Genomic DNA, 20,667 nt, shown 5'->3' on the forward strand with positions numbered 1-20,667 from the left:
CAAGATGATCCTACCCAATCCTGGTGGTGATTTTGCCTCTAGGGGAGAGTCTCATTCCATAATAATGAATATATAAACCCCACCATCTTAAGGCTTAGGGACCCTTGTCATTATGCCAGCTTAAAACATATCTAATAAAATGAATTGTATTTCTAGGCCTTAAGAATATCCTGCAGATTTTTTTGGTAAGAAAAATGCTGTTCTAAAAATGTTTGCAAGCTATTAAGCTGTTCTCCGTTGTGGCAGGGGAAAACATGCAGCTTGATACTTAAACTATTTGGGACTTTATCCCTGAAAGCACTCCAGCACAGACAACCTTATTGAGATGCAAACATCTGACAGTCAGCATTTTTGTATTGGGCACTTAAGCCCAACCTCACTCACCACAACATAACTTCTGTTAATATATAACAGACTGCAAGGCACACAAAGCCTTTTTGGCACTAAAAAAAAAACGATGCCACGATGTTTTTTATAGAAGAAGAAAAAAATAAATAAATCCAACTGCGCTGGTAGATGCGGCTAAAGCCTGGCAATGGCACCTCCTACACATAAGAAAGGTGGGCAGATAAGATGCGAAGTGGGGTGAGCACATCTACTAAGCCTTTGCTAGCTGCTAGGGACTGCCGCTCAGATAGCAGCAGCTGGGGAGACCTGGGGTAATGCAGAACTGAGGGTTTCCTAAGAAATAAAATACATCGCTGTATTCCTCCATATACACAACATACTGTAAGTAACGACTTTCTAATCTGACTCTTTTTTACTCATTTTTGGCCAGCTGTGCTGCTCCTGAGGTGTAATACTGGTATCGTCACAGTTACACAACTCTCTGAAGAAAAGCTCTTCATCGTAGAAAAAGAAAAAAATGACAGAATGGGAAAGATGGACAAGAATTCACATGAAGGATCCTTTTTCTAAATTGTGTTTTCTAAATATACAATCCAGTAGTTTTCTAACTTAAAAACACTAAGATAAGAGTGCAGGTAAGAATGCTTTTTCAGGAAAGTGCTTAGTCAAAACTTTTGTTAGGTCAACTTCTGGTTAAGCTCTTGATCTGCAAATGGAAATATGCCCAGCTTTACTAATTTTGTATTGCTGACTATTAAAGAGTAGACCTCGTACAGAACTGTGTCTTCACCATCTACTTTTCTGCCCATTTCCAGCATAACACAGAACAACTAGCCTGTTTTGTTTTGGGATTTTCCCTTAGCTTGAAAGATACGAGGTTTTGTCTGCGCTGAGGATCCCAATACCTGAACTTCCACATGTACAAACATTTAAACACCCCTCCAAAACCAACCACTTCACAAAAAAAAACAACCCTATATTCAAAGCAAGAGCAGAAACACGAGTTAAGTGAAAACTCCAAGTAAATGAATGATGACCAGAAGGGCAGAGAAGGTTGGCAGGGTGAGACAGTGCCTACTGCTGTGGAAGAGAATGGGGCTGAGACATACCTAAGGTGAAAGTGGTGCATGGACTAAGCCTGTTATTTATACTGTAGGGTGCAGACAGCCTAGTGCCAGACATTTGGGACCTCATTTTGCTAGATATTTTTATCTATACCTGTAGTTTCTATATATTCTTTTTTTTTTCTGTAAACAGAAACCAAGAACTTCTGCAAAGTTTAGATTCCGAACTCCTAATGAATTTTATTAACCAGGTGAAAAAATTCAGCACTGAATCTGAAAGAGAGAAAAAAGGTGATGAAAAGGCGAGAATGTACTCCCAGCAGTGTCAGCCCAGGCTGGATGGATTTCCTCTGCCTATAGTGTAAGCTCCTATCTTGCCCTGTGAGCCTGCTGAAAGGTAGCACCAATACACCCCTTCGTTTCCCTCAGCATACCCCTTACAAAGCAGGTTTAAGCAAGCCACACATCTCTTGATAGCAGTGATTTCCAAAAACACCACGGTCAATTTTCAGGGATGCTATTGGGATGCAGTGAATTCAGCAAAACCGAACTGCACATGCCTTTTTTCCTAATATTTAACCCACTTCGGTTTCCCGGCTGACGGCTGTGTTATTTATAAACAAGACGTCTTTCAAGCCTTCGCAGCGTGACTGGCGGAAACCCCTCGAATCCTCGTTTCTTGGCACATCACGAAAACACACGAGGCTCTTTCCCAGCCTTCCTCCTGCGGGAGCAAAACCCCACCGCACAGCTCCGCTCCGCCCCACCCCGCACAGCCGCGGACGGGAGGCAGTTGTTATGCTGCGGGAGCAAGTAACCCCGGGCTCTTCCCGCCGCCCACCGACCCCCGTTACAGGAGGAAGCGAGACCCCGCACCCCCAGGCCGAACCGGCGCTTCTGTCCCCTCACGGCAGCCGAGGCGCGTCCAGGCCGGGCTCGGCACACGGCGGTGCCGGGGAGCCCGAGGGCCGACCCCCGGGCACCTGCCCCGCGGCCAGGCCGGGCCCTCGGCCCCCCTCACCACCGGCAGGTGCGGGGCGGGTTTGGCCGAGCCGTGGAAGGGACACACACACCGCACACCGGACCGCCCCCTCCCGCTGCCCGTTAAAGCTGCCGGTGGGGCAGTTGGGCGGCGGTTGGCAGCGTCCCGCTCCGCTCCTCACGCGTCCGCGGCACCCCTCGCCCCCTCCCGCCCGTTGGGAGCGCCGGGGTCCGTGTCCCCTCATACACCGGCGCTGCCCGGGGCAGGTGGCGGCGGGAACCGGCAGCCGTCGCGGCTCAGGTCGTGGCGCGGCGGGCAGCGCACCGGGCCGGGCGGGGCCTCCCCGCCCTCACCCCATTGTTGAGGCCATCTCGGCAGTTTCCGCCCTGGCTTCGGCTCTGTCCGCGCCGCGATGGGGAAAGGGGAGGGAAGGAGGGGGAGCTCGGGAAGCCTCGGGGCCGCGCCGCTCCTTCCGGGACGGCGGGAGGCGGTGCCGCTCACCTGGTGCCGCCGGCGCTGGGGAGCGCCCGAGCCGCGGTCCCGCCGGGCGGGAGGTGAGCGCTGGCCGCCTCCCTGCCCCGCCCCGCCCCGGGCGGGAACACGGTCCCCCGGGCAGGCAAGCGGGCGTCGGGGGGGATGGCACACGCTCCGGCCCCGGGGGCGAGGGACGGCGCTTCGCGGGCGTCGTGGCCGCGGCGGGCGGGTGGGCGTCGGGGCGCCGGTGAGGGGGAGGCGGGCACCGCGCTGAGGGGTGAGGGGAGCCGCCGCCGGGGGGGCGGTCCGAGCGGCGGCAGTCCGGGGGTGATGGAGACCCGTCCCCCCGGGGCTGGGGGGGGGCTTCCTGGGGAGCTGGCGGGGTGGCGGGACGGGGAGCGCTGCGGGACGATTCACCTCTCCCCTTTTGTTTCTCTCCAGGGTGTTTGTGCTTCTCCGAGTCTCTCTCCCCGCCCCCGTCTCTCCCGCCCGCCCCGCCGGGACCTCTCCTCTCCGGGCGGCAGCGGAGCCGCCTCAGGGCGGGCGGCGGCAGAGGTGCTGGTGGGGCGCTCTCGCCGTCCAGCCCGCCGGGAACATGGCGACCGGCGGCTACCGCAGCGCCGGGGGCAGCACCACGGACTTTCTGGAGGAGTGGAAAGCCAAGCGGGAGAAGATGCGGGCGAAGCAGGCACCGGCGGCCCCAGCGGGGGCTGCAGCCGGGGGAGAGTCCAGGCCCGGGGGGGCCGCCTCCTCCGCCGAGCTGAACAACAACCTGCCCCCCGGTGGCCCGGCGCCCCCGGCCGACCGCCCGGCGCCCCCCGCCGGCGGGGCCCTCAACTGCCTCAGCCTCTCCAGCCGGGCTGCCCCCGCAAAGGAGCCGCCGCCGCCGGCCCTCGCCGGGGTGCGGGGGTCTGAACCTGCCGCCAGGCCCCCTCCCGCCGCCGCGCCGGGCTCCCCCGAGGGCGAGGAGAAGCTGGCCGCCAAGGGAAAGAGCTCGGGCCCCAGCGCCAGGAAGGGGAAGGGGCAGATCGAGAAGAGGAAGCTGAGGGAGAAGAGGAGGTCGACAGGTGTGGTGAACATCCCGGCCGCCGAGGTGAGCCCGGGACGGGGGGGGGGTGTCTCGGTCCCGCGGGGGCGGCCGCCCTGCCCGCCGGTGCGGTTGTCCCCAGCGCGTCTCGCTCGTGGCATGGGCCAGCCGCGGTGGTGGAGCCTTCTCCCCACACCGCTCTTCTGCTTCAGGAGGCCTGCACGCAGCCTGGGGTTATCCTGTGGTCCTTACCGTGCGGCATCCAAACAGAGGAGGTGCCGTTTACTCTAAATAAACTAGACCTGTCACGACCTGTGATTTTTTTTTTAATTTTTTTTTTAATGTCCTCTCGCTGGCAGAGGGTAAGTTCCGGGGTTTTTGGAAGATCAAACTGAGACACGTGCCTGTTTAAAGTATGGCCAAAACAATAGTAATGAAAGAAAACTGATTTATCAGCTCTCAATAGATGTTCAGGTGTAAATATGATTCAGTTTAGAACCCAAAAGAATTTCCTGCACTGGAAAAAATGTAGTGGTTTAAAAGAGCATTTTTTTGAAGGCAGAGGAAGATATTTTTATCAGCCAACACCACTGTCCTCTGTGGTTTGCTACTAGTATAAAAATCTGGCATTGATTTATAATACTCCTGGAGGAATTCACAAGAATGATAACTAAGTTTTTTAGCTTTTTTGCAGTTATAAGAAAGGCCACAGAAAACTTTGAACAAAGATGGATTTTAGTCTACAGTTTTGCACTAATGACGCTGACCACCATCACTGCAGAAAAAACTCGTGGTTCTTCTGTTGGTTAAGGTTATAGATTATTAAAATAACAGTGAAAAGTAAGATATTTGTTTCTAAAGCAGCAGAAGAAGATGAAATATTCTCCATACCTCACATCACTAATAATTTTCTTTGTGCCATGGTAGGCACTTTCACAGCAGACACTTTTGTGTGAGAAGGTATTAGAAGGTGAGGAATGAATTTTAGGAGAAGTGGAAATCTTTATAGTTGTGTGTTTTGAGAATAATTGTTTGCATAGTCTTTAGTTTGAGGTGTTTGGCATAGGTCTTCAATATTCTTGCTTTGGAAAGTGAGGAGTACAAGTGAGTTCTTTAATTCTCTGGCTTCAGAGCGTACAGGCTTCCTAGGCTGTGGTTGGTTTGTTTTATACAAAGCCCGCTAAATACCTGCCCCCTGTGCTTCTATAGGAACTCTTAAAATGCTGTATCTTCCCTAAGAAAGCTAGTCCTAGCCCAGTTAATAATGGTTTTGCACATTGCAGCACGCAGTGTACAACATCATATTTTAGGGGCGCCTCTGCAGTCACTCTGGTGAGTCTCTTCACTCTTAGAGACTAGTGCCCTGGTTCTTTGAACTGGTTTTCTGAACTACTGTTCCTTTGGTGGTTTTTGGGTGGTGTGGTTTGGGGTTTGCTAGTTTGGTGGGTTCGGTGGTGGTTGGGGTTTTTGCTTGTTTTGTTTAAGTATCGCTCAAAATATGCTTTGCCTTCCAGGAAAACACATTCCTTGCTCAGCAGCCACTAGGATCTTATGTGTGAATTTGCTACTGTAGTTTCTGTTGCATTGTTAAGGGTGGCTTATTTACTAAGGTTAACGCCTGTATTTAGGCATTGAGAAGCAAGTTCTTGCCCATTCCCATATTTCTGAGGGCCTAATAACTGCTGCCTGTCACCATGTGTTAGCACTTCTTGGAAACTTCTTGTATCTTTATACTAATTGCTTCTGTAACTAGTGACTAAGCATTCCATCATATTTTTGGGGTCAAATTTTAATAAACATAGGTACCTGTTGTACAGTGTTATTGGGGAAACTTGTTAGTAGTAAGTGTTGCATTTTTGACTGGCACATACTTAAGCAAAGCTATCTCTTTTCAGTATTTCACATTTCTTAAATGTTTTTAATCATTAGCACATGCATTCCTAAGAATTATTTAACTAGGGAACACTAGATCATTCCTGATGGTGAACAGCTTCAACAACTGTCCAGTGTCAAATGTGAGTAACTACTCACCAATGAATGTTTTGCAGAGTGTTTACTTGTACTGTGTTTCATGTACCTATTCATTCATGAGAAAATATTCTAAAGCACTGATTCAACATGGTCAGTTGAAGTTCTCGGGCAAAAGTAGGCTGTGATGTAAATGATGACTTGTTGGAGTAATCAAGTTCAAAATCTACAAAATCTTGTTGTCTTTCTCATTAGATGCCATGTATAGCTTTACCATTCTACAGAATCATAGAATGGTTTGGGTTGGAAAGGACCTTGAAGATCATCTTGTTCCAGCCACCCCCTGCCACGGGCAGGGCCACTTTCTGCTAGACCAGGTTGCTCAAAGCTCCATCCAACCTAACCTTGAACACTTCCAGGGATGGGGCATCCACCACCTCTCTGAGCAACCTGTTCCAGTGCCTCACCACCCTCACAGTAAAGAATTTCTTCTTAATATCTAATCTAAATCTACCCTCTTCCAGTTTAAAATTGTTACACCTCATCCTATTGCTACGTTTCCTGATAAAGAGTCCCTCCCCATGTTTCCTTGAGGTCCTGGAAGGCTGCTGTAAGGGCTCCCTGGAGCCTTCTCTTCTCCAGGCTGAACAACCCCAACTCTCAGCCTGTCTTCATAGGTGCTCCAGCCATAGTGACTTGGTAGCAGTACACACTGAATTTAACCACTTAGCACTCATAGCTCTGAGTGGTGTATATTTTAAAATTACTCTTCAGGGGACCTTCTCTTTAGAGATGTACTGGGTGTTTTATTGTCTTGTTTTTCAAGGAAATAGTCTTTCTCTAGAATGGAGTTGCCATTTTATGCTAAACATCTTCCTTTTATGATCAGCATGCTGCTGTGGTGGAGAGCAATGTTAAGAGGAGATTCTGGGTAACTGTCAACAAAATGCACTCACAGAAGATACATAGCGCCTAGAAGCTTCTTTGCCCAAAACAGAATACAAAACCAGTTTTTAATCCAAAGAAGTAGGCTCTAATTTCATTTGCAGTGCAGCTAGAGAATTTAATTATATGAAAGGTGGTGGAATAAAGAAAGTAAAAGTTTGCTTGTTTCAGTTATCTTGAAATAGCCATGAAAAATGTTAGCAGATCGTTATTCATTAATGATTAATTTCTGTTCTGTTCAATAGAAAGGCAATAGAGCTAGGTCTTAAAGAGTTCTGTGTCTTAAATATGTTTTGTATTGAAGTTGGTGGAGGACAGAAACTGTAGGGGAAGCTGTGAAAACCGATGGTGACAGGTTGGGAGTAGTGGTGACACTTTGTGTCAGTCTGACTATAGGCCATCGCTGTACAAGTCTGTTTTTTATCTTCTCAGCACTAGTGCTTATCTAAGTAATGGTGGCTTTTGAAAATGGCTTCTGAAATACTTGCAGATTTTTTCCCTCTCAGTGGTTGCGAAGTAGTTTCCTGATAGCTTGTTGAATCTTAAAAGTCGATTTCACTCTAAATATTAAGTGCTGTGGGATGTGGGTTTTGTTGCCTCGTAACAGTTCTTCAGGTTGTGAAAGGTAACTAAATTGTATCTAATTATCATTACTACATAAATGTCCTTTTTTAAATATTAAGCATTATAACCATTTTTAGCCATGTTAGAAAGTGTTTGTCAGTTTGCAGGTATTTACCTGATGCAGGTGTGAAGTTTATTTGTAACATTTTTCTACTCAACAGCTGTGCTAGTATCTATCCAAGAAACACACAGAGTTCCCAGTTATGCTGCACTGACAGTGCTTTGTGAGGACCCACATATAGGATGAGAGTTATGTTTTGTATTGTTACAGTAATTCTTCTGTCCTGCTCCAAGCAAAACAAGCTGCACTGGTGAAAGTGCAGCTTTACTTTTGTAACTGTTTACACTGGAGGATTCTGCTGGCATAGCTCTGTGGGTAAGTTTTTTTCTGAACCCTAACCAGGAGAATGACAACTGTTTTTGTGGTTGCCTTTTTAGAAAAGGTGTATATATATCATCAAAATCTTGGTCCATCGAGGAAGGACAGTTGGATAGCTGTGTTTTATTTAATGTACGCTTATAGACAAAGTTTACATTTTCACCTAACCAGGTGGAAGTCATCTAAATTCAGAAGTGTTCTTCTGTTAATAACAGGGTGATGAATGATTTAAAATGGTGTAAAGAACTCGGATCTGTGTATTTTGCACGTGAAGCTGCCAAACTCGAGACACAACAGTCTCCTGACCTGTTTGTGGGAAATACCGGAGATACTAAGAGAGTAGAAGGTAGAAGTGATTCAAACGTGAAATCTGCATAGGATGTTCAGCCAGTCTGTGTTCAGCTCTTGTCTTCTTATTAACAACAATAAGGGTATGATTTGTTGAAACCACGCTGTTGGCTTGCTGCCAGGAGTCTGTGTGCCTCTTCAGAAGGCACTGCCTGTGTGGTGCTTGGTCGGTGTTATACCAAACAGCAGCATTGTAAATAAGCAGAGAGCAACGAGCTCTTTCCATGGGGAAAGTTCCTGCTACTGGAGTAGTCCAGCATGCTAAATTGTGTACTGACAGAATGTTGCTGCGTTCCAGTTGGAAAAACTTAAGGAAACTTCAAATGCCAAATGTGTCAAGCATAGCAATTACCGGGTATGTTGTAAAGTAGTTGAAATCCTTCTCTGAATGGCTGGAAACTAGAGAGAGGAGTGGAATCCTGTTCTAGTGGTTGGGCTCTTTTGACCAGAAGTTTGCCTTCAGCAGTATCTTCCCTAGTGATTACCTACGGATTAAGTTAAATGAAAGAGAAGTTCTAGCCATTTCTTCATATTAATGAGGGAGTGTCTTTGCATTGTCTAACATATCTGTGCATTTTCTGGTAAAACGGCTTCTTTTGGGGGGGAAAAAAGTCTCAATAAGTGTTTGTTCAAAATATTGGAAAAAAAAAGCCCAACCCAAAACACCTATTTCTGACTACTGATACCCTTACCATCCATGCAGAGGTTTTAGTGTTATGCTGGAAGTCTGAAATATGTTTATTTGACCTGGATGACCATTCATGATATGTTAGGCCATCCTCCTGTTTGCTTTGTCTAGTGAATACATTCATCTTATTGTGGTTGCATTTATAGATCTTCCTGCAGATCTGGCAGGGTGAAAGAAGCAATATAAGCATTCTCAGAGTCTGGTAGAAGAATCTTATCGAGATTGTTTACATCCAGTCTGTTTTGCTGTTGATGCCTTTGTAAATTCTGATTTTTTTGCCTCTGGGCAATACCTGTTCAAGGGCATATTCTTTTTTTTCTTTCCATCTTTTTTAGCACATGATAAACTTACATGCCTCTTCTTTTTTAACGCCCCCCCCCCGCCCCTGTTTAACAATATACTTTAATATTCTGACAATTAGCAAGGTAAGGGAGATAACTGGTCAAATAAATCACATAACTTTCTAGATTTCTAAGTTTATTTTCAATTCCAGAACCATTGTAGAAGCTTCTAAATCACCGTGCGTGCTTCTTCCAAACCTGGGGTCTCTATGCCCTAGGATAGCACTGTTTTGGAATAAGGCTAGGGAGTACAGTAGTTTTCCAGTGGAAAATAAATATGCAAGTAGTATAATTTCTTTTTAAGAGGTGATATGGATAACTTTATTCTTGCTCAATTTAATAAGGCTGTTTTCATAGAGAAGCAGATTATAGACCAGTACCTACAGCTGCAATTCACAAGACTCAACCAAAAAGTACCGATTTTTTTTTTACGCACTTAGTTCTTTTTAGTTCAGCACTCGTTCCTACTGGAATGGGAAGGACAGTGACGGAGAATTATCAGAAGCTGTTAATGTTCCCTCTAAATTCTTTAGAGTTTGCATTTATCTCTAAGTGGAAAGGTTAGTTTTTAAAATGATCTTTTAATAGTTAGGTGTAATTGGAAAACATTATTGTACGGTTGGGTTTTTTTCACTCTTCTGTTTTGGGGTGAATCATATGAAATGATACGGTTATTAGGTGGAAAATAAATGCAATGTAAGTAAAGTTTTTCCTCTTCTGTTGAGTACTGAATTCTACAGCAAGTAAGAAAAGTATTTAGTTTAGGTTGTAATTGGTGGTTGAAAGCTTGTTAATGTTCAGCCTTGCCAGTACTGCCTTTTCTTGCCAGTCTGTCATGTAGCCAATAACCTTAAATAAATGTAGATGTTGGTTGACTGAAGATAAATAATCCTTTGTGCTCTTTCTAGGCTATTTCTCAAGTACTGAAGACTGAAACACTGTCTATCCCATCGTGGTTTGTTCCTAAAGCTTACTTAAAAGGCAACATAATCTGGAAAAAAATGCTGTAGGGCAAAGAGTAAAAAGAGTCTGTCAGCTGTACGCTTGTCTACTTCTATGCTGAAATATATGAAGCATCTTGCTTTCCGATGGAAATCGGGTGACTTCAGTCTCATTGAAAAGCACAGGGAGAGAAGTGTTCATATGACCAATTATTGCACTGAAGTGAACATGCTTCTAAGTATTGCTAAAAATTACTTATCTGGCAGTTTTTTCAAAAGTTGTGTGTAGCTTCACTGTGACAGTAATTGCTCTGAAAATGTTTAATTATTGTTGTTCTATAAAAATGCTTTAATCTAATCCTCAAGTTGGAAAAGTTCACTTAAATGATAGGTTGATGGTTTCCTACAAATCAAAAAGAAACTTCTGCTGCTTTGGCTATTTGAATCTAGTGGCTGAGACATATAAATGTGAAAATAATAACTTCAAGTTAATTTCAAGAGATTTAAACTCTTATCCTAAATGTGAATAATAATATTGCAAGGCTATACTGTAGCTGAAACCTCATCACGAGAGAGATACAGACAACCTGCCCCTGGGTCTGATCATGCGTTTAAAGCTGAAGATTTTTCAGCATTGATGTGTAATAAGTTACACTGTAATAGGAAAAGAATCATAACAGTAATATAGATTGGAAGGCATCTCTGAAGAAGTCATCTGGTCTAATCTCCTGCTCAAAGTGGGGCCAGTTTTGATCAGATTGCTTATGGTCTTGTCTAGTAGCCTGTGGAGGCTGGTCTAAATAGCAGCTCTGCCTTCCAGCCTCTCAACCTGTCCCTACTGGTTTGGTGTCAGCCACAAACTTGCTTAGAGTACCTTCCATCCCATTGTTCAGGTTGTTAATTAAGGTGTTAGGTATTATTGTCACTAATATCAGCCCCTGAGGGATGCCACTTTACTGGCTGCCAGTTGAAGTTTATTTCAACCTTTTGATCTTGAAGATGCAGCCAGTTTTCCGCCACCTAATAGTACACTTTTGTGGACCATATTTAACCAGCTTGGCTTTAAAGTTACTCCAGGAAGACCAAGTCAAAGGCCCTTCTTCACCTTTAAAGGAAACTTTCAAAGTTTCTGGAATTTCTGCTGATGTAGAAAACCCTAGTTCGAGAGTTGTGTACACTAATACAGCTGAATCATTGAAGCAGTCGATGTGAGAGAAATTGTTTAGGATTTTCTTGTCTCTTTTTGGTAGTGGAAGTGCTGGAAAACTTTTGCTTTTTTCAAGGCAGTAGGACAAAAGAATAAGTAGTTTGAAAGATAGCAAGAGGTCAGTCCATCCTGTTGCTCTCTTGTACTGTCTCAGGTACATAAGGCTATTAATACCTTGGAAGAGTAATACTAAAATAGATTTTCTGTGGAAAACTCGTGGTATTTTGATATTTAATATTAACATGTAAACAATATTATAAACCCCTAAAACTTTATCATATTTTAATGAAACTACCTTGAATGATGAATAATGAGTCGGTGCTTTGGCTTCATTCTCCAGTTGAATCCGCCTTTGTTATCTCATCTCTCGTTACATTGATTTAGAACTGTCATCTGAAGGTAATGGGTTTAAATAGCAATCTCAGGTATTTGTAATAGTGTTTTTAAAAGTAAGTTCTAATATTCACAGCTGTGGAGGAAATAATAGCTTAATGAGTATACCCTGAAGGTTGAACAAATGAAAGGATAAATGGAGAAGCACTCCAAAGCTGCTGCATCTAAAACCTCAACATTTGGAATTTTGTCTCCAAAATGCCTTCATGATTTTGGGGATCCTGATTCATCCTAAATCAGAATATTTAGAACTAATAACTGGGACACTCATTTATTGAACACATCGGGAAGGAGATGATTGGAATAAATGATGAAATACAAAATATATTGTAGGATAAAATTAGACTTTTGTCTTTATTTCTGTACTAGAAGGAAAAAAAATATAGACTATGCATTTTGGACTACCCCATTTTAACTTTGGTTTGATTCTTTCTAGTGAAACTGTGCTGATTCTAGTTCCTAATTTCCAAAGCTAAAAGTAAATTAGTCTATGATTAATTTTTTATTTTTCTAATGTAGGTTCAGTAGGCTGAAGAATACCCCCTCGAAAAAGGGAGAGGAGGGCATTTTTAATAAAAAAAAGTGAGATATTTGTGCCTAGACTGGGGTGTGTGATTTCTTTGGGATTTATGTCTTTATAACAATTTCTTTTGTGAGCACTACTTTCATAAATTATTACTAATTAAAAAAATGGAAAAAAGTAAAAAATACAACCCTTCTCCACTGAGTTTCACAGATGTAACTTTCTCTGAGGATACGGGAGAGCGAATACCATGAATGGATTAATTTCCGCAGTCATTCATAAATTACCAGAAGCCTTGTGAATTATTTTGTAATTTCTCCAGACTTGGATTATAACTTTCCAGCAGGCTGTTTGTGCTTTGAATATACTATATCCCAGATGTGCTACTTTCAAAAGAAGCAAGCTAAAAAAACCCCAAACCACAAAACCTCTCAAAACAAATAACCCTCCACCTCCTATGTGAGAGAAGCAAAAAACCATCCCCCTAAAAACCATCCAACTCTTGACTGTTATGCCTGGCAGACTATAGCTTACCCTATTTCAGTTTTGCTTTATGGAACTTGAATATTTGTGCATCTCCGATGGCAGCTGAATTTAGGCAGACCTATCTGTGCTGCTTAAATAAAATTTTCTGTGCCAAAAACATGGTTATCTGTATATATATTTCTGTATATCCCAGTAGAGCTGGGTGGAAATAGATTCCTTTTTCACTAGGAAAGGTTAAAACCAATCTCACCCCAACTTTAAATTAAATATAATATGAATTAATATGCAAAATATCTATTGTCACAAACTTCTCATGCTTCTTTCTTCATTGCATCTCTGGAGCATAGTTGTTTCCTAAATCCTTCTGTAGCTTGAAATGTACAGGGCACTTCTGAAAAGGTCACTGTTAAGTGTTCAGTTCCACGTAAGTTCGTAGTGATCTCTTAAAACTATCTTTATCTGGTTTGCATTCATTACACAGATGCAAACTCATGTGTGTGTTTCTCTATGACTTTTTTCTTTTTTAAGTTGGACTTGTGTATTTAAAGACTTTCCAATTGGAACGCCGTAGGTGGATGGCTATTTCCCGTGCTTCACAAGGTCATGGGAAATTAAAATAAAAACCACAACCCTGATGTTTTATTTCAAGATTTTACTGTATTTGATCTGCTTGCATATTCCTAGGAAGGACTGGATGAAGCATTTAGGTCTCTTACTCCAGGCCTGCAAATGTCATATGCAACTCTATCGTATAGTCTTACCATGTAATAATCGTGTGTCATCTTAAATGTAGCCAGATTTTGTGCCTAATATGAGAACATCACCCTGGGTGAAGGTAAGCTCAAAAAACCAAAATGAAACATACCAAACAGAAAACCCTCAGAGAAACAAAGTAACACTGTGTCAAATGTAAATTTTACCTATCTTAGCTCCCACCCACAAAACAAAAAATAGGTGCTAGGCATGGGCTTTGCACAATGTGTTATGCAGTACTTCATCGACGAGGAGATTGCATTAATTTTCTTCATCTGAAGCCTACATAGGTAACTAATGTTTTCAGTCTCTCCAAGTTGGAGACTTTTTAGTAGGTGAGAGACTTGCAGAGGCAAGGTCTGGGGCAGCACTGAGTGTCTTCTGTGTGTAGACATTGAATTTAAGTGCAGTTAAGGTTGGAAGGAACCTCAGGAGATCTTTAATCCAACCTGGTTGCTCAAGGCTTTATCCAGTCAGGTCTCGAAAACCTCCAAGGATGAAGACAGCCTTTAGGCTCTTTAGGCGGTGCTTCCCTTCCGGTGCTTGACTGTCCTTATGATGCAAATGTTTTCCCTTCTTTTGGTCAGAACCTCTTTCCTTTAAATTTACGTCCATTGTCTCCTGCTATGCACTGCTGCAAAGAGCCTAGCTCTATACTCCGTGACTGCCTGGGACAACTGGAAAAAAAGATGCTTTTGTTTTTTTGGTAGAGCAACAACCTATGTGTGCTTCATTCAGCAGAAATAAGAGGTGCTGTAATGAGATCTGAGGCACAGAAGCAGGATACCTGGGCAGAATGCATCCAGTACTCGGATGTGGGAAAAGTGTTGTGGAATAACTGCTGTTTGTGTGTGTATATATAGTGTCTAAGCCAAATGCATCAATGAGCAGAGACCGGAGTGGCAGGCAGAAGCCAAGGAAGCAGCAAATGGGATGTCCTGTCTTTCACTGTTCTTCTCAGCACTTTTTGCCCTTGCTAATTCTTTTTCTGAGTCATAGGAACCTGTGCATGTCCTTCTTGTCTGCTGTAGTTACTGGTGTGTACTTTATGATTTTTTTTCCATGCAATAAACAGTTTAGTGTTTGTAGAACATAGAATCACATGATGGTTTAGGTTGGAAGGGACCTTAAAGACCATCTAGTTCCATCCCCCAACATAGGATTTCAATTGAAACCTGCAGTCATCTGGACCAGTCTCTTCCTGCTGTGTGCACATAAGGTACATTTAATTTCTTTGTAAAGCTCTAGCTTAATTTTTCCTCTCTGTACACTTTTAAGAAGATAAGACTGATTATAGTGGGTCTGATTAAGGTGCCACCTAGCTCCGTGTCCTGCTCCTACAGTGGCCATAAACAGTTACAGAGTAAGGAAAACCAAATGTAGAAATCTTATCAGGTATTTGCTGTAAATTAGTTTTCTAGCCTCTTGGCAGTTCTAATCTTGAAGACTTGCAGCATCAGATGAAGCTTACTAAATAGACAGAAATTAAAATGAATTTATCTGCCAAGTCCTCATTCAGTCTCCCCTTGATCTTGTGTATAAACTGTTAGCGTGCAAAAAATCATCAGACAACGAAGTCCATGTTTCTGAGAACCATTATATAGGAAGAGCCACCTTTTTATTATTGTAGTTTTCTTCTCTTCCCTCCAAAAACCCAGTGTGGTACCTGTTAGCCGCACATCATGATCCCTCTTCACTAGGTATTCTAGAGCAAGGCTGTCATAATGATTAAGAGGCATTTTCTAATTTAATTTTGTTTCCTTTGCCAGGATCTCTGGTCTGTTCTCTTGCTCTTGTTTGACAGCCTGTTACTTATAGCCATCAATCTACTGCTATCCCTTAGGACTGCTTTTTTTTTTTTTCTTTTTTTACTGTGGGGGGGACTGTGGTATTTTTTCTCACTCTGTGCAAGCACTTGAACTTTCAGATTTTTGTGGCTCATTTGTTGAGGAAGATGGTTCATCTGTTGTAAACCTTGGCTTAAGCTGCTGTGGAACCATATCTGAAGATGAGAGGGTTTTTTTGCTGATCTGTTCACATCCACCACATGTTCCCTTGTAGGCTTTTGCTTTTGGAACTAGGTTATTCATCCAGATAGATTTAGAAACTTTTTATATGCTGCTCTTTTTCGTTTGAGATACAGGCCCTGTCTGTTGTACCACTTTCAATGAGAAGTTCTGGATGCTCATCATAAAAGTTCTTGTGCAGCCAAGTTCAGGTGACCTCACTAACTAGCTTATTTTAGTTTATCAGAATTTTTAATAAGGGCAGACTTTTGAAATACGTTTCTTGTTGAAGACCTTTAAAGTGGAAACATGAATATTTTATTATCTGAACCAACCACATGCAGTTGTTAAGTACAAAACAGCAAAGTATTTCATATAACCTTTTCTTCTGTAATGTCCTCTTTAGTTATAAAACCCAATCTCTTACTCATTTAGTAATTCAGATAAAAAACCCGTGTGCTGTAACATCTAGAGGTATACAGGCCCTAACAGATAAACAGTTGGCTTGAGCTTAAAAATGTTAACATTTGTTTTTCTTGTATATTTAGTCTTTTCATTTCTATATTTTGTTCTGGGGAGAGAAAGGGGAAAACTACTTCAGCATTGCTGATTGCTGTTGAAATTTTTTTTTCTTGTATGTAAAAATTGAGGCTCCTGTGTTTACAAATAGTACATGGATAAAGGCTACATGAGAAGCTAGCTGCTAATGATTGAAGTAGTGGCAAAATAAAGAAATGCAATATTCATTCTTGAATGGGTCATTGATTTAAAATAGTTTCTTAATTGTTTACATAGTGCTTTTTGTCTTGTTTTACCTCCTCTTTCCAGCCAGCAGCACTAAAGGAAATTAAGCTGACCTACATCTTTTATAATTGGAAAGGGTAGAGAAGTTTTTGATACTGAATGCTAAATTAGATGTTAGCAAATGAAAAACAAGTTAGTTGTGTGTTTTGTTTGTGTGGTTTTTTGTTTGTTTTTTTTTTTCCCTCTTCAGTGTTTAGGTACATATTTACATACTAAGGTCTTCTTTTAGGTTAAGAAGCAGAAAACTGTTATGCTGTGGCATTCCTCAGGGGTCAGTACTGGGACCGGTGCTGTTTAACATCTTTGTCCGTGACATGGACAGTGGGATTGAGTGCAACCCCAGCAACTTTGCTGATGACACCAAGCTGTGTGGTGTGGTTGGAGGGAAGGGATGCCATCCAGAGGGACCTGGATAGGCTTGAGAGGTGGGCCTGTGCAAACCTCATGAAGTTCAGACAGGCCAAGTGCAAGGTCCTGCACATGGGTCGTGGCAATCCCAGGCACAAATACAGGTTAAGCAAAATGACAAACGACTTGAGAGCAGCTCTGAAGAGAAGGACTTGGGGATGCTGGTGGACGAGAAGCTCAATATGAGCCGTCAGTGTGTACTTGCAGCCCAGAAAGCCAACCGCATCCTGGGCTACATCAAAAGAAGCATGGCCAGCAGGTCGAGTGAGGAGATTCTGTCCCTCTACTCTACTCTGCCCTCATGAGACTCCACCTGGAATACTGCGTCCAGCTCTGGAGTCTCCAACGTAAGAAGGACGTGGACCAGTTGGAGAAAGTCCAGAGGAAGCCCACAAAGATGATCAGAGGGCTGGAGTACCTCTCCTATGAAGACAGGCTGAGAGAGTTGGGGTTGTTCGGCCTGGAGAAGAGAAGGCTCCAGGGAGACCTTACAGCAGCTTTCCAGTACCTAAAGGGGGCCTACAGGAAAGATGGGGAGGGACTCTTTATCAGGGAGTGAGGTGATAGGATGAGAGGTAAGGGTTTTAAATGAAAGAGGGTAGATTTAGGTTAAATATTAGGAAGAAATTTGTTACTGTGAGGGTGGTGAGGCACTGGAACAGGTTGCCCAGGGAAGTTGTGGATGCCCCATCCCTGGAAGTGTTCAAGACCAGACCGGATGGGCCTTTGAGCAACCTGATCTAGGGGAAGGTGTCCCTGTGCATGGCAGAAGGGTTGGAACAAGATGATCTTTAAGGTCCCTTACAACGAAAGCATTCTATAGTTCTATGCTAAATTAATTTTATTTTTTTTACAAAACAGCTTTCCCCCCACCCCCACCCCCCGTTTTTTTGGGGTTTTTTTTTTTTTTTTATAAGAGCATTTGTTTTTCTGGCCAGGAATATGAAACTTTTCAATTTGATATGTTCCTGAATTTAAAAAATAAGTATGTTCTTCAAGATCTTCTGATCTTATGAAAGATGACCTTTATTGGAAAGTTTAGGAGCTTATTCATGTTCTGGTATCCTGAAGCAGATTATTAAACAAACCTAAGTTCACAAAAGCTCTTCAAACAACAGTGTTCTATGAGTAGCCATTTAGAAAGACCTCTAAGAACTCCTAGTCTTCTCCAAGAGCTCTTAAAACTAATTTAATCTGAATAATTCTTCCAAGGTGCAATGAACAGACTAGTCAATTATGTGAAATATAATCTCAGTTTCTTCACAGGTTAAGCTAGGAATTATTCATTATTATTACTGATCAATTAAACAGTGCTTTGCCAAGCCAGAACTGTGCCAGCCTTATTAGGCTTAGTATTTTAAAGTATTTTAAGGTAGTTGTTCTAAGTTTGGCAGCAGTTGTGCTTGTAGTCTGTATCCCAGAGTGTTAATAACAAATTGAGGTGCTGAGTGTGTGTATTTTTCCCTTGTGCTGATGGGGCTTATTAATTTTTGTAGTCTAAATCCAACCTGAAATAGTATCATGACTTCAATCTTCATGTTTTCAACAAGCCAAGTATCAAAAGCCATATTGATCACTGGTCAGACAACAGTACTTGGCAATACCTTACTAATACCTTAGTCAACTGACTAGCTCTCCTCATCCTGTGTTATATGGCACACGTTCTTTAGAATGTAGAAACTCAATTTCAGCACGTGTAACCTGCAACCCAGCGAAGATTCCTTGCATGTCTGCTCCAGTCTTCGTACTGTTATTCAAACTATTACTGTTTCAGAGGTGCCATTTGAGGACCAGTAATTTTTCCTGAAGCTGGTAGCTACTAGAGTTGCCTCTGGAACAGAAAGTCAAAAGCTTATCTTTCTCTCTTTTTTTTTTTTTTTAGGAGTATTGTAGGCTTTTATGTAAATAGTCATGTAACTTCTTACATACTTACATTGAAAGTTTTCGATGAAGTCTGTTTTGAGTACAGATCTGGGTATTTTGGAATGTGGGAGGTGGAGCGGAACCTGGAAGTGCTCGGTCCTGTAGCAAATTGTGTTCTAGACCTGTACTAAACGCGTTGCTAAACTTCTGTTACACAGCCATGTTTAGCATTACCATTTTCTTCCTTCCTATAAAAGCTCTCATATGTGCTATTTAAAATTGTGGAAAAGTGCTATTTAAATTAATATACTAATTTTTCATGTGTGTAATGTTGTGCTTCAAAGGATAATTGTATGACACTGTCATTTAAATTAGACAAAAGCTACACACATCTAAAATAGTGAGACAAGCTGAATGATTTAAAAACTGAAAGTACAGAGAGATTCTGCAGAGCAGTCCTTTGGGTTTGTCCTTTAAGAAAACAACGTGATGATATGGTGAATTGAGATGCTCTACATTAGTTATCTGCTGCCAAAAAAACTATTTTTTTTTAATTGCATTTATTTCTGCTATAGTATGCTGTGAAGAAGTGAAAGGACATGTTCGGGCCTTACATTATTAGTTTACAGATTTCTCACTTTTTTTTCATGGCATTTGAGCTTACCGAATTGTAGGCTTCTGCTTTGAGGAGGAAAAAAATGAGACAGGAGCAGTGTGGAATCACACTCGAAAGGGTGTTAGAGAGCTGGGTGTTAGGGAAGTTTGTACTACAGTGGGCAATGGCAAGGCATTGCTGGAAGTCTGACCATAATGATATTACGGTAATGAAGCACTTTTTGCACAAAGAAGTCACATTTCTTTCACAAAGGTATTAAATACTCAAGTAAACTCAGAAATATGATAATTTTTCAAATTTGGAAGTCTACAGCTGAATGTTTAAGTAAGTGGCGTATATTTGGCGTGCTAAGTACTCTAATGAAGCATTCCAGTGAAGCATATTGGAATTGGGCACTTGGAGCATACTTGACAATTAAATTAGGGGCCTGCACTTGACAATCAAATACTTAGGGGCTGCATTCAGACAGTTCTGAATAATGGCATAGCTAGAGTTTAGTTGGTCCTAACATATGTGTGGAAGAATTTCCTGTTCAGCCTATTTCTCTACTCTTTTGATTTGTTACTAACCGAAAGAACTGAAAAAGGAGAGTCCTTAATACTTTTTAATGAACTACTATGTCCAGAAAAACATAGAAACCCTAAAGGTAACTCTTTGTGAAAAAGGAAATAAACTAAAAATTAAGAAAACTTGTACAGTGAGTGCACATAAAGATACCTTGTATCCTGATGAAGATGATGTGCATCGTAATTATCTTGCATGAAATAAAGACACTTCAGGCAGTTGACTTTTACAGCAGAATATAGGAGTTATTGTTAGCCTGAGGCAGAAACTGAGGAGCATCCCATTATCTGACAGCCTTCTTTAGTCTAAAACATAAATGGGTGTTTTAGTATAATCCTATTTTGTGGGTTTGCTTCTTCCTTTCAATTAAAAAAAATTGGGCTCGTCAGATGTCAGATCAGTTTTTGTCAAACTTAGCCGGAGGCTATTTGAACGCAGGTGTTGCTAAGCAGCTCCAACACTAGAAACCACTTCTCAGAGCATGTTACATTTTTTATAAGATGCAAGAATGTTTGAGAGTCAAACCAAGAAATTAGAAATGGGTATGTTAATGTATCATATTCCCAGCTACCATTCTGCTTCCCTCTTTGATTCTTCATAATTATTTTTTTTTTGTGTTGTGTTTATTTAGAAAGATTTGGAGGTTGTTCACGTGTTTATATGCTCTAAAGCTTTCAGCACTTACTGCTAGCTGGCTCAGAGAGACTGGAAACTGAGATCTGAAGCCTGAATTCTCTACACTGTAAGCTATCAGTTAATTATCTATTCCACTATGATGAGCGTAGACATCGCTACAACTTTTTATAAGTTGGTACAGCTTATGAGTTTAGGTTGAGCATTGTTGTTGTTCTGCTTTGAGACGCCACTTGTGTTGATCTGGGAGCACGGTGATGGTGCTGGTGCGCTGGTGAACTT

At 42.4% G+C, this 20,667-nt stretch overlaps 1 protein-coding gene across 4 annotated transcripts in view; it reads left to right on the forward strand.

Annotated features, from left to right (window-relative positions):
- The first annotated feature begins 2,821 nt into the window (after positions 1–2,821).
- PAWR (pro-apoptotic WT1 regulator) overlaps positions 2,822–20,667 on the forward strand; it is an 82,004-nt gene continuing 64,158 nt past the window's right edge. The window contains exons 1-2 of one of the 4 annotated variants that reach the window (XM_063322873.1): positions 2,822–2,948; positions 3,310–3,961. In XM_063322873.1, the coding sequence (XP_063178943.1) occupies positions 3,464–3,961 (498 nt within the window). In that variant the 5' untranslated portion in view covers positions 2,822–2,948; positions 3,310–3,463. Of the gene's footprint in view, positions 3,116–3,309; positions 3,962–20,667 lie in introns of all 4 variants that reach the window. The other 3 variants (XM_063322874.1, XM_063322871.1, XM_063322872.1) reach the window with 3 other exon arrangements.

Source organism: Chroicocephalus ridibundus, chromosome 1, assembly GCF_963924245.1.
Source record: "Chroicocephalus ridibundus chromosome 1, bChrRid1.1, whole genome shotgun sequence".
Taxonomy (NCBI): Eukaryota; Metazoa; Chordata; class Aves; order Charadriiformes; family Laridae; genus Chroicocephalus; species Chroicocephalus ridibundus.